Genomic DNA, 12,657 nt, shown 5'->3' with positions numbered 1-12,657 from the left:
TTTGTTCCTCTGGTCATCTAAATTCAACTTATCTTACATTTCCTCACTCTGTTTCAGGTTCCATCGGACAGAAGCAAAGTGTGAAAGCAGTAGAGTGGCTGTGCATCTTCTTACATCGCTGCGTGGTTGTATGTGCCACCATGAAACACCAGTCTATCTCCCGATGGCTGAGCCAGCTGGGACTGCCACAGTACTGCACAGCGCTGGAGCAGGAATATGATGGTGTAGAGGTAATACAACACACATGTACGGGCACAAATCACATGTTTTCTTCTTCTTTTTTGGCTTCTTGGTTTATGAAGGACTCTTGAAGGAGTTGTAGGATGAAGCACCTACAGGAGCAAATCTCAAAGCCTCTTAAGAAAATCTGGATGAGCAGAGTAAACAGATGTCATCTGTCTTCTCAAAACATCAACATTTCGTGACAGTGAACTTAGTCTGTATAATTACTAATTAGAATATTAGTTTGAGTTTACATCTGACCTCCAATATAAATGCCAAAATTGGTTGTCATTGTGAAAAATAATCCATATGAGTGTTTATTATTAGTTATTATTTTGCTATTCTATTAACGTTTTAAAAATTACAACAGTTAATACAAATGTTTTCTGACCCTCTTCTCTGTGGTTAAGGTTTGTACGTTTGCATCTGTTGTTAAAAATGTTTTCCCAAATGATGACTTGAACAGTCTCCAACTGTTCGTCTTGCAACTCCTGAGTAACTAGTTATTCATTCGTTATCCTGATCAATATCCTTGTGTCCATGCCATTCTGGATCTCAAAATAAGTTTGAGTTAGAATTTGCAGGACATTTTCTCAGATTTTTTTCTGGAAATTGATATTTGGTGAGTTAAATATTAGAATACCTGAACAAAATCCATACACAGAAGGCACCATTAACAGTCCCCATCCATATGCATGTAAATTGTAGCATGAATGATATTAATAATTCCACAGGTGTTTGATAGCGGCAGTAAATTTTACCCACGAGTTTGGATGAGCTGACCCTTTAACTAGTCTGTCTAAGAGGCGATTTCAGTAAATGTTACGAAAGAAAGTTTCTCTTCTGGCAAAGTCAACTGGCAGAGTGGTTATTAAGAGTGTTTCCCACAGCAGTCTAATAAAGCAGCCTAATAAAACTTTATCACGTGACTGTTTCACTGAATGGACACTGATGTAGAGGCTGTTTTAACATCCAGCCATTAACCAGCTTCATTCTGAATGTTACACAGCCATTGGCCAGGAAATGAGATTGATGAGCCAATAAGGCATGAATTATTTCATTACCTCTTGGTAATGTTTACCCAGAATGCATTGGAGTAATTAGTACAGACATAATGGGGAAAGCTGTAGAAAAAGAAGGTTACAGTGACAGTAGGGAGATACTGAGAAAGCAAGGTGAGAGGCAAGTAAATGTTGTTCTAGTCTTGTTTAACCACAGTGTAGATTTACTCTAAGTTCTTTCTCTCATATTTTAGCAGTTAAACCTTTTTTTAAGCTTAAATCTACATACAACCAGTTAATTATGTTGTAAACTGAATGTACTTCCTTTAATTTGAAGGAAAAGGAAAAGTTTTGTGCCCTTTGGAAAGCGACAATCATCCCCTATGTCCTTGTTCACCATCCTCCATTCATGAAGAACTCAGTGCAGCGTTGCTAACCTTCCCCTGGATATTATAACAACAATATGCGGTTCAGTACCTCTGAACCATCCAGGCTGCTTGTTAGCACATCACTCTCGGTTCCCAAACCAACTCAGCCGACATTTTTCATCATCATCATCATCATTCATCAACAATGCCAACAACTACATGCAAAGAGTGTCCAAAGAACATCTTCTAAACCTTTAGGCTACCATTAGGTCTAAATTAAAAACTATTGCAATACAGATGAAACCACTAAACCAATTTCATGCTTTATCCTATAGTAGAAAGTAACTTTCCACTATATGTTGTATGATTGTTCCCCAAACTACAATATGATACAATGTTTAGCTAGTGAAGTTAATGTTTTCTTTTGCTGCCTCACTGTGGGCACAGTTGTCAAAAAAAGAAATCTGTCATCAAAGTGTGAACAGAAAATCATATTGAAATGAGATTTAAAACACTATTTCAATGTCATTTCAATGTCTGAATTTCTGATACATGCAAGATGTTCAGTGTTCAGAACTATCCCTGCATTTCTGTTCTGCCCTTTCATTCAGTTGCATCTTTATTGGTACAACAACATGTACACAGGCTAAACCAACATCCACAAGTGCTGTGTCAGCTCTCCACAGGACTGGTATGAGAGTTCAAACTGTTGTCCAGCGCGGCAGGATCTGGAAAAGAAAGAAAAAAGAAAACATGTCAACTTGCTGTTCGATGCAGAGGGTTGATGAGATAGATAGAGGGGGGAGGAGATACCGGGAGAGATTTGGCTTGTGATATACCAGCCTGTCTGTCTCTCTCAAACACACACAAGTACACGCACACACACACAGCCAAGGGGTGTGTGTTACTTATGTTAACATAAGCTGAACGTGAGCGGTGTCTTCTTTAAACTACTACCATGTCATTACTGAACTGTCTAGGCATGCTGACTGCAATTACCAGTTGTGTGCTTGTGTATGTCCGCGTGTCAGCGTTTATTTTTGAACATTATATTGTGTCTTAGTTCACACATCTATGTATGTGAGTGGGTGAATTTGAATGTGTGCACGTGTGCAGCTGGCTACTTTGGGATGCAGGTATGCATATGTGGTTGTGGTTGTGTGTGTAACTTCTAACTTGCTGTGGCTGATTGCGCACTCTGTCATTTTTCTGTGTGTGTGTGTGTGTGTGTGTGTGTGTGTGTGTGTGTGTGTGTGTGTGTGTGTGTGTGTGTGTGTGTGTTTATATTCATGGGTTTGCCCACTGTATGTGTGCGTAGTCTAAATAGAGCAGTGTTTGTGATGAACCAAGAGAATGGTCATATTGTTGAGAAATCAAAACAAAAAGGCTTTGGTTTGAGCTGGGAGCGTCCTGTGATGACACACTGTGTGTCATTTACATGTATGTGTTTTGGTCTAGTAACTGTACAAGGTTGAGTTGGGGTTCAAAGACTAGTTGCCTCTGTGTTTCAGGGACTGTTTACATTAATACTATAGATGGGGTTGAAGTGAGGCAGGGTGTGTTTGTTCGTGTGTTCAGACAATGCTGTAATGACAGGAGCAGGATGAGGGGAGGAGACGGCACACTTTTGGAAGATAGGAGGTCACCAGTGGTCTCAGCATTTTTTCTTTCGCACTGCTGGAGCCACCAATTTGTCCTGACAAACTATGTGTTTCCTAACTTCCACTAAGAAAAACAGCATCTTCCTGCAAGTCTGTCTATCTCAATTTTTGGACAATGGAATGTTATTCCATAGTTTCTGAAGAATACAAACTCAAGATATTTTTTTTACATTTTTAAATTAGCTGGCAAGGATCATGTTATACTCAAACACAGCTTCTTTGTACAACATGTTGTTCAGTCATGTTGGGTTGTCAACCAAGGAGTGGATGGATCCCATAGTCCCCCCTTACATGATGTCTGAAAAGTGTCAGAGAAGGGGTTTCTAAAGCCAATCCACCATCTGACAATACTTTTGAAGAAGCACACTAGCAAATGTTTAACATTAGCTATAATATGGCCACCACTTGCTTGTGATTGGCAAATATCTTTTAAGCAGCATTTTTGACACACCTCTCACATCCTCTTAGTAAACACTTCAATCTATAGAACCTGAGTATTTTCTGTCAAAAATTAGACCCGAGCATCTCCAGTCACAACAGAGTACATGTGGAATGCACAGAACTCATACACATACTGCAAGGAATAATTCATGCTGATGTTGGTTGAGGATTCTGTGTAAAAAACAGGCAGTGAAAGCATGTGCACAAGGTTGCGCATTGCAATTTAGGAAAGTCATGAAATGTGAGGAATGGAGAAAGAGAAGAACGAACATCGGTCAGGGAAGAGACATGACAGAGAAGAAGTAAAAGAAGAAAGATGAGACAGTGTTTTTGTCTCTGTCTCTCTGCCTGGGTCGTACACAACTTCCAGATCAAATTAATGATTCCAGAAATATTCTTGTCTTTGTTTAAAAGGGTCAATCTCAGTAAGATGACCACCTGATGCTGATCAAAATCAGTGTTGAGACTCATTCGAGCTTGTTGTCCAGGTTCACTGTAGCATGGATCGCAGGGGCAGCTCTTCTTGTCTGATTTTTCCGACATGACTACAACATGAAAGTCATTCCAAATAAAGAGTGGTATTTGTAATCATGACATACTGCAGCTGTGAAAGCATAAAAAAAGACAGAAAGAAAGACAGACTATGAAGTGTTAGGTTTAATTCTAAAGGTTGGGTCTATCACCTGTAGAATAAAAGTCAAATACAATTCAGGCCAGATTTTGTTCACCAGCTCCTGAAATAAATATCTTTTGACGTTGTAAAATACATTTGTGGATAGTTATGGGTTACTTTGCTAGACCAGCAAACTAGAACACTGTGCAGAAAGTTGCTAAAAGCTGTAGTACTCCACAGCAAGTGATAGCAGTCTAGTTTAGGTTTAGTATTTATGCTTAGATTAAGTTTTCAGCATGTTATCTAGAGCATGATCCCTTCAGATCAACTTTGTTTTTAATGTTTTCCAGGACCTGCTTCACATCTCAGAATATGACCTTTTGGAGCTTGGAGTCCACAATCACCTCCACCGTCTGCACCTCCTTACTTCTCTACGCCTCCTGCAGGAGCGGGAGAGGAGGAGAGGTACTCAGATACTCCCACACACAGCCACACGATTCATCAAACATTATCTTCTCTGATCTTTTCCGTCACGTTGTTGATTCTGATTCTGTGTTTGATTCCCCAAGTTTCCCTCTTTCTTTTCCTCTTTCATTGTACCCAGAGAGGAGACAGAAAGACAGAGACAGATAGCATTAGTGTCATGTAAAGACATGCTTATGCCTGGGGATCTACTGGTGGGGAGGGGGTTGTCTGGCTGAGGACAATGCTGTATCACACACACACAACACACACACACACACACACATGCACATACAACACACACGCATGCACACAAATGTGAACACTTCCAAGGCTGTCAGTAAATAAGCAGAAGAGTGCTGAGGCCTGTAGTCCTGCTGGGTTTAATCACTTCTAGAGGATTGTGAGTGTGTATATGCCTGCGTGTGTGTGTGTGTGTGTGTGTGTGTGTGTGTGTGTGTGTGTGTGTGTGTGTGTGTGTGTGTGTGTGTGTGTGTGTGTGTGTGTGTGTGTGTGTGTGTGTGTGTGTGTGTGTGGGTGGGATTGTGAGAGACTGCTTTGTTTGCACAGTTTCCCATGCATTATACTGTGAAATCTACCTGTTGTCTTGGTGACTGAGTCTCACTTGACTCTAATTTATACTAAGTGATTAAATAATTGTAGTGAATCATGTTGGGTGTGATCACACAGGATTAAAGGCAATAATATTTGAGAGACAAAGTCAAAACAGGCAAAATGGCCAGTTTGAAATCAAAACAATGGATAACATTCATTGCATCACTTCAAAAAAACCATAGTGTTTGTATTGACTGAACTTCTGAAATGTTTTCAAAAGCCAGACTTTCTGAAGCTGTAAAAGGAAGCATGGACTATAAAGAGTCTCCTCCTATCTCATAGTTAACCTGGCAATTTGCAAGCCCATCTGGAATGGAGCCTCTTTAAAAACAAAAACAGACCACAAGTTGCAGTGAGTATAAATAACTTTTCCCTTACAGCACCTTGGTTGACAGCAGTTGAGTGTTGTGCATATCCCATTTTATTGCCGGTAATTTCCTCCTTTGGAGTGAAATTGTGTGAAACGGGTGATACAAAATAGTGGAGGTCTCAGAAATAAGTTGAGATATAATGGTAGAAGAGAGGTCTAAAATGGTTCACATAAACTTACAAATATACGTATGGCAAATATAAAGTCTGTATGCCCTCTCCCTCATAAAACAAAAATGAAATGTGGTGAACTACCAAATAATTTGATTATAGTGCTCATAACCTTAAACCCACAAATAAAATTTCAGTCAATAAAGCCATGATCATTATATTTAATTAAATGACCCATATATAAAGCCACAATATTTATTAAAGTCTGTTTTATAATGAAAGATATGAATAGATTGGGCTTCAAAGAAGATTTTGGTGGTCCACTATGCATTACATGTTGGAGGTTAAGCTTAGTGTACTAATGCCTTGCTTTGTTTGTGTCTACCATAATTATAATAAAATTGTAAAATTCATATTTTAGCTGTGTAGCAAGCAGGAAATAAAAATTTAACCTGTTAATGGTGAAATATAGGAGATCACAGAGTCATTATGATTCACCTTCATATAACCATGAATCCCTAAACTACAATTCACGGAACTTCATGAGATACTCATGGAGTCAGTTGAAGTGTTGGAGCAGAAAATAGTTGGACAGACTGATGTTGCTATTAAAAGAGCCACAGAATCACTACCTGATAAATTACTAAATAAAGACAACAGCTCTTTTAACATCCCTACAGCAACACAAGGGTCTCATTTGATTAAGAGAAAGATCATGGAACGAGATGTCTGTGTCCCACCGTTTATTGACAAGCAGTCAGTGTTGTTGAGTAAAAAGCGAGCATGGAGCACGTAGACAAAACAAGTGATGAGTACATTAGCTTTTACCCTCTTTAAAACATGTATATTTCCACATTCCTGAGATCATTGTGTGACTGCTCATGGAGCCCCAGCCTGCAGTTTGGAGACAGTTGCTGAGGTGAAGCAGCCTCCAGTTGAAATCACTCAGTCACCAACTACTGTGGTATTATCTGTCTGCCTGGCAGGCTGCCATCCCTATCATTACCACAAAGTCCAGATTTGTTCAGCTAATGGTATCCTTCCCACACACACCAAACACACCTCAAAAAATGTCAAGTCAACATTTGACCCAGATTAGAGCATTCCAGTGAGAGCACCTTCAGAATAAAACACATACAACCACAGACACTGCATCCCGGGCACATATTAATTTGATGATATTACTTTTTGTTGGCACAGTGTGTGGTTACGTGGCTAGAATGTGAGTGTGTGTATGTGTGTGCCAGGTACTTTCCTTGTTGGCAGGAATTAAAATGCAGCAGAGAAATAGAGATGCTTCAATTAGATCAATTAAAGGGTGAATGCATCATCAAAACCCACATATGAATGTTTGAGGTATTTTAGTTTTAGGTTACACTTCGTTATAGCTGTCGCAGCAGTTTGGAGATTGTTCTGTTAAAAAGATCAACTGTGACCATACTGTGTTTCTGAAATTTTAAGTAGAAAACAGCAGTGTTTTCTGATTATTACCACATTTATTAGCATAGATATGTTGTGAATATTACTTCTACAAACATAGGCAGACATGTATAGGCATAGATTCAATAAAAAAATAGTTTCACATCACTTCAGTACATTATTAGGGGATTCCTTCTAGCACTGCCATTTACAACAGTAAGGTTAACACTATAGTCATCTGAAAGCAACAGGACTGTGTGCTTTTCACTTGCAAGCTCTAATTTGGATAACGTGCTGGACATTTTCAAGGCAATACATGACAACACACACATACCTACCAGAATGGATGGTTTTATTTAATCAAGGGAGCCTGCTTTCTTACACCTGAGAGTATAGAAAAGGTACGGATTATGTACAATAGTTCATACGGGTATGTTCTGTATTCACTATCACCAAACTCCCTCACAAGGTCTTGTGCACTGCTCACCAAGCAGACACCCCCTATTTTATAAGGGGTAAAATAGTTGCACTGACAAAAATTATATATGCAGACTTCACCCACCCAATATACTTTACAAAATCAGCACCTGGGTTGTAATAAGAGAACTATTGGAACAACAAAGGAACAAACAAGGGAAAGGGAATAATGTGCACATTAAAACAGAATTTTTCAAACAATGACTATTCTGACTAAGCCTTGTTGATCAACTGTATGAAGTAATCCACACATGCCAATGCTAAACATAGATTGACACAAGTTTTGCATTGCTTGTGTGCGTGTGAAAAAGAGAGAAACAGCAGGTGATCATGGAGTTTGTTTGCCTGTTTGTGTCTCTGGTGGACACTGATGTTGCCATCGTAACAGAAAGTGGTCATTTGAGGGTTAGTTGGTTTGTGGACCAAAGATAGAACATTGACAATTACACATATTCATAGCTGTCACTCTACTTGATCTACTACTGAGCTGTTAGTATTTTTTTTACTGTGTTTATTACTGCAGATGTTCTTGAAGGAGAGCAGAAATTCACTGTCATCGCTTATTTCCACCGACACACTTAAAGGCCGTTCAGATTCAAGGAACCTGCAGGTGTTGTTTTTTGTTTTGTCTTACTAAGTGGTTTGTAGATGTTAGAAAACTTAAAAAAGATGTTGCCAATTGAGTTATTTTGAATCTTTTTTTAAACTATATTGCAAAATGCACACAATGCCCAATCTCATGTGTTTAGTCACTGCAACTGTAAACAATAAAAGCACTCAGACAGCGCAGTACTCCTCCAAGGCTGCTCAGTTGTTGTATGATTTCGGACAGATAAGTCCTGATAAGTCCGCAGTGGTCGATTTATAGTAGGACCGCAATCATGCGATCATCAGCAAGCAGCTGACGTAGTGATCACTTGTTGTCATAGTTACAGTGATGCTGTGCCGCTATCTTGAAATGATACAGAAATCTTAAACAAATCCGTGGATCCAGACTATAGGCCGCGTCACTGTCAAAATCTAATGATGCTGCCCTTGTGTCATTTCTGACTTTCCCTGAAAATTTCATCTAAATCCGTTAGTCTGCTTTTGAGTAATGTTGCTAACAGACAGACAGACACTAATAGACATTAGTGTCCATTAGTGTCCACAAACTTAACTGCATTCACAGTTTGGACAAGGATGTCCATTTTTTCTTACAGTGGAGAGAAAACACGTGAAATGTGCTTTTTTTCCTCCACTGTAAGACGCATTTAAAAAATGACCTGTAGCAGTTCAATGCAGATGAATCACAGTCCATGTAAAGATGTATGTTGAATATGTTTGTGTTGTGCTGTGCTGAGTTAAACTCTGCTTGTGCATGCAGGATTTTTTCCCAAACCTTTTACATATTTGATAATTCATGTTATTAGTAAACAAGGTGAATCAGGATAATCTCACATGTCAAGGTGATAGACTCATAAACATGACCTAAAGTTAATACTAAGTGTACTATAAACATCTTGCTCCTTCTGTCTGTGTATGTCAGTAACACCAGCTGTGCTGTCAACATTCTGCTGTTATCTCTCACATGTCAAACCATCTGGGAGTGTCTAGTTCCAAGAATTAGAATGACCCCACATAGGAACTTAGGAAAAACTCACTGATTGTAATAATTTACTCTCCAGGTTGCAGGTTTATTGTGTAACATATGCTAAGTCGATTTCTCTCAACAATTATTTCAAGTTTATGACACGTGTTTGGTGTCACACAAGTACAAGGCACAACACAGATAGATCACGCTAAAGTGTTTTAGCAGTTGTTGGTCCACAATATTATCCAAGCAATGAAAAAATTCAAATAATTGTCCTCCAAATTTTTCTACCTTTTTGTTTGTAACGACTCTGTTTGGCAGAACCAGGAATTCATTGTCTCAATTAAAAAGCTGGAAAATTATTACAATGACATAGTATTCAGTGACATTGAGTAGTGTCGAATGACTGTTTTTGCTATTTTTTGCTGTTATGGGACAGTGAATAGTTAAGAAGCAGCCAGGTGATATGGGGTTAAAGAGGGATATATGGAGTACAACACAGAAGCCTGCTGGCATCGAACCAGCAGTAAATTGCTCTCATCTTTTAACCCTTTGAACCCAACTGATGCACTTTGCATCCAAATTGTCATCCCTCTTTCTGAGTTGAATTGCTCCTGAAGTATTCGTTGCAGTGCATATTAAATGAAACCTCACGACTTGACCTTTCCAACAATGCCAGTTGCTTGTCTGTGAGACAAAGTGTTGGTGAAAAAATAATTTAGAATATACATAAAATTTAATCATAGATAAAATCTACATGCAGCTCAACGTCTGTCTCTGCACCCATTACTCTTGTTTCAGTTTCTTCTGACCTCCTCATTACATAGACATAGAACACACCACAGTGCGGCCCCATTAGCAAACCACTTTAACATTAGCTTTAGCATTTAGTTTTGTTTGCTTCTGCTAATAATTTGCCTATTACTATATGTGAACACTACACTGAATAAATTAATGACAGTTAGTTTGGCACTAACCACATATTTTTTTCAAATGTCTTTTCTGATATCAAATCCAGACAATCTCCCCTATGCAATAATGAAAAGATATCTATACTGCCAGCATTTAATGGAGATACATAACAATTTCGATATACATTATTTTTACTTAACACAAAGACTGTTATAAAATCTGCAAGTACTATTATTTTTACATTTTAAACGATGAATTATCTGGAACAAAACAAGATGCAGCATGTGGGGCTATCCCTTTTATTGACCAAGATAAAAGCTTAAAAGTAAAGGCAATGGAACTACCCTTCACATAGCTTTGGATTCATTCGGTTAAACTAAAGAACTTGGCCATAACAATTGTAAAGGATAGGGTGACAAATAGCACAGCATCGCTTTTCAAAATAAAAATGATGAACAAGTGATTCATTTTACTTTATTTATTTGCTAGTACTTTGGTTAACGTACTTTTGGCTAAACCTTTTCTATGGTTAAGTAGTAATTATAGTTTGTCTGTTGATTGGAAGAAAGACGCTTCCATGTCACTGTCACACATTTTATATGTGAGAGCAACATCATGTTACTTCAGCGTTTACTTTCTGAGACAAGTTATCATTCATACAGCTTGCCGAATAAACATAACAATTTGCTTTTTTAAGCATTTGAACAAATGACCATTGTTGTCCTTTGTCTGGTGACAATGATCTCACACAAGCTAGAAAACTTGATCTCACTAATCTTTGGCATTATACTTTGTAAATACACAATGGGAAAATATGATCTTGTACATGGTCCCTTACAAAGAAAAAGTAATTGAATTGCTAATGACAACTACCCCAGAATTATACTTCTTTCTAGTCAATATACACCAGTGTATGCATCGCTGACAGGAGCATATCTATGGCAGAAATCTTGAGTCATGCACTGAAATATAAATAACCAAGAGCAAAGAAGAAGAATTCTGTGGATCAACAGTTAATGTTTCACATGTTTTGTTCGACTCAGAAATAGACACATTTCATTTTACCCAAACACACAGATTTTTAGACCAATAATTTGTCTGTTATTATAAGAATAAGGAATGGTCTAAATGTTTATGCCTAACACTTTCCTGATCAGAGACACACATGTGGAAACACAAGCATGTGATTCAAAAGAAAAAAAGGGAGTGGAGGAGGAGAGCAGAGGGGAGGGAAGAGGGAGACAAGAAGTGAATGGAATGAGGGGGAGAGAAAAGGGAGAAAGGAGGAGAGGATGAAATCAGGACGAGAAAGTTCTTGGCACAGATCATATCTTCCTTGTGAAATATAGGAATGCCACAAAACATGGAAAGGAACCAAAACAGGGTGAAAAAATGTTGCAGCACCAACTGTAATAAACTACTTATACGTAAATATAATTATGTGCAGGTGGCAGCTCCGGTAAACAGGGAGGCCAGACCCATCTATTTAATGGTTTGAGAAGCACAGGTGCCCTGCGGTGTATTGGTGGTCAGCGTTTGAAAATGAGTGACTCAGCAAGGCTTTGGGCCAACATGCTATGCTGCCTGAGTGCCAGTATTCTAAAGCAGGGCTTGGCCCGATAACTCACATTCACAAAGTGCAAGAGATAGCTATCAGAGTGCTGCAATCTCCAAACACATTTTAAATATATGTGTAAGTAACATTTTGGTCTTGAGACTTGTCTGAAGTTCAAGATAAAGCCTTGAACTTATAGATTTCTTACTGCATGCAGTACATCCATCCATCCATCCGTTATCTATACACTGCTTTATCCTCATTAGGGTCACGGGGGGCTGGAGTCTATCCCAGCTGACTTAGGGTGAAGGAAGGGGACACCCTGGACAGGTCACCAGTCTGTCACAGGGCTACATATAGAGACAAACAATCACACTCACATTCACACCTACAGACGATTACGAGTTACCAATTAACCTTCGCATGTTTTTGGACTGTGGGAGGAAGCCAGAGAACCCGGAGAAAACCCACGCATGTACAGTGAGAGCATGCAAACTCCATGCAGAAAGATCCCTGGGAATCTTCCTCGAGCTGCAAGGTGAAAGTGCTAACCACCAAGCCACTGTTCAGCTATATGCAGTACAATAATATAATAGCAATGCAGCTGGATTTCAGGAAATCAGTAGAAGTTGTGAAGGTTTACATCCACAACTGGTATTTGAATGTAACAGTTGATGGTGTTCTCCAGTCCAGGACTATGAACATTAAAAAAAAAAAAGCATGGAAAAATTGATGGGAATATGAAAGCTTGCTTGTTTTCTTATTGATCGGCACTGATCTGGAGTCTTTGCCTGCTGGTATTTGTCTGTTCAGACTAACAAACTCTGTATATGTCATGAGTCACTCAGTTATTTTGTT

General features: G+C 38.8%; 1 protein-coding gene across 1 annotated transcript in view; it reads left to right on the top strand.

The window, feature by feature from the left end:
• bcar3 (BCAR3 adaptor protein, NSP family member) overlaps positions 1-12,657 on the top strand; it is a 76,439-nt gene that overhangs the window by 9,037 nt on the left and 54,745 nt on the right. Inside the window, exons 2-3 of the mRNA XM_055004553.1 lie at positions 58-230; positions 4,657-4,771. Of these exons, the coding sequence (XP_054860528.1) occupies positions 141-230; positions 4,657-4,771 (205 nt within the window). The 5' untranslated portion in view covers positions 58-140. The remainder of the gene's footprint in view (positions 1-57; positions 231-4,656; positions 4,772-12,657) is intronic.

This window comes from Amphiprion ocellaris, chromosome 2 (assembly GCF_022539595.1).
Source record: "Amphiprion ocellaris isolate individual 3 ecotype Okinawa chromosome 2, ASM2253959v1, whole genome shotgun sequence".
Taxonomy (NCBI): Eukaryota; Metazoa; Chordata; class Actinopteri; family Pomacentridae; genus Amphiprion; species Amphiprion ocellaris.
The sequence above is the reverse complement of the archived record's forward strand: the minus strand, read 5'-3'. Positions and strand labels throughout refer to the sequence as shown.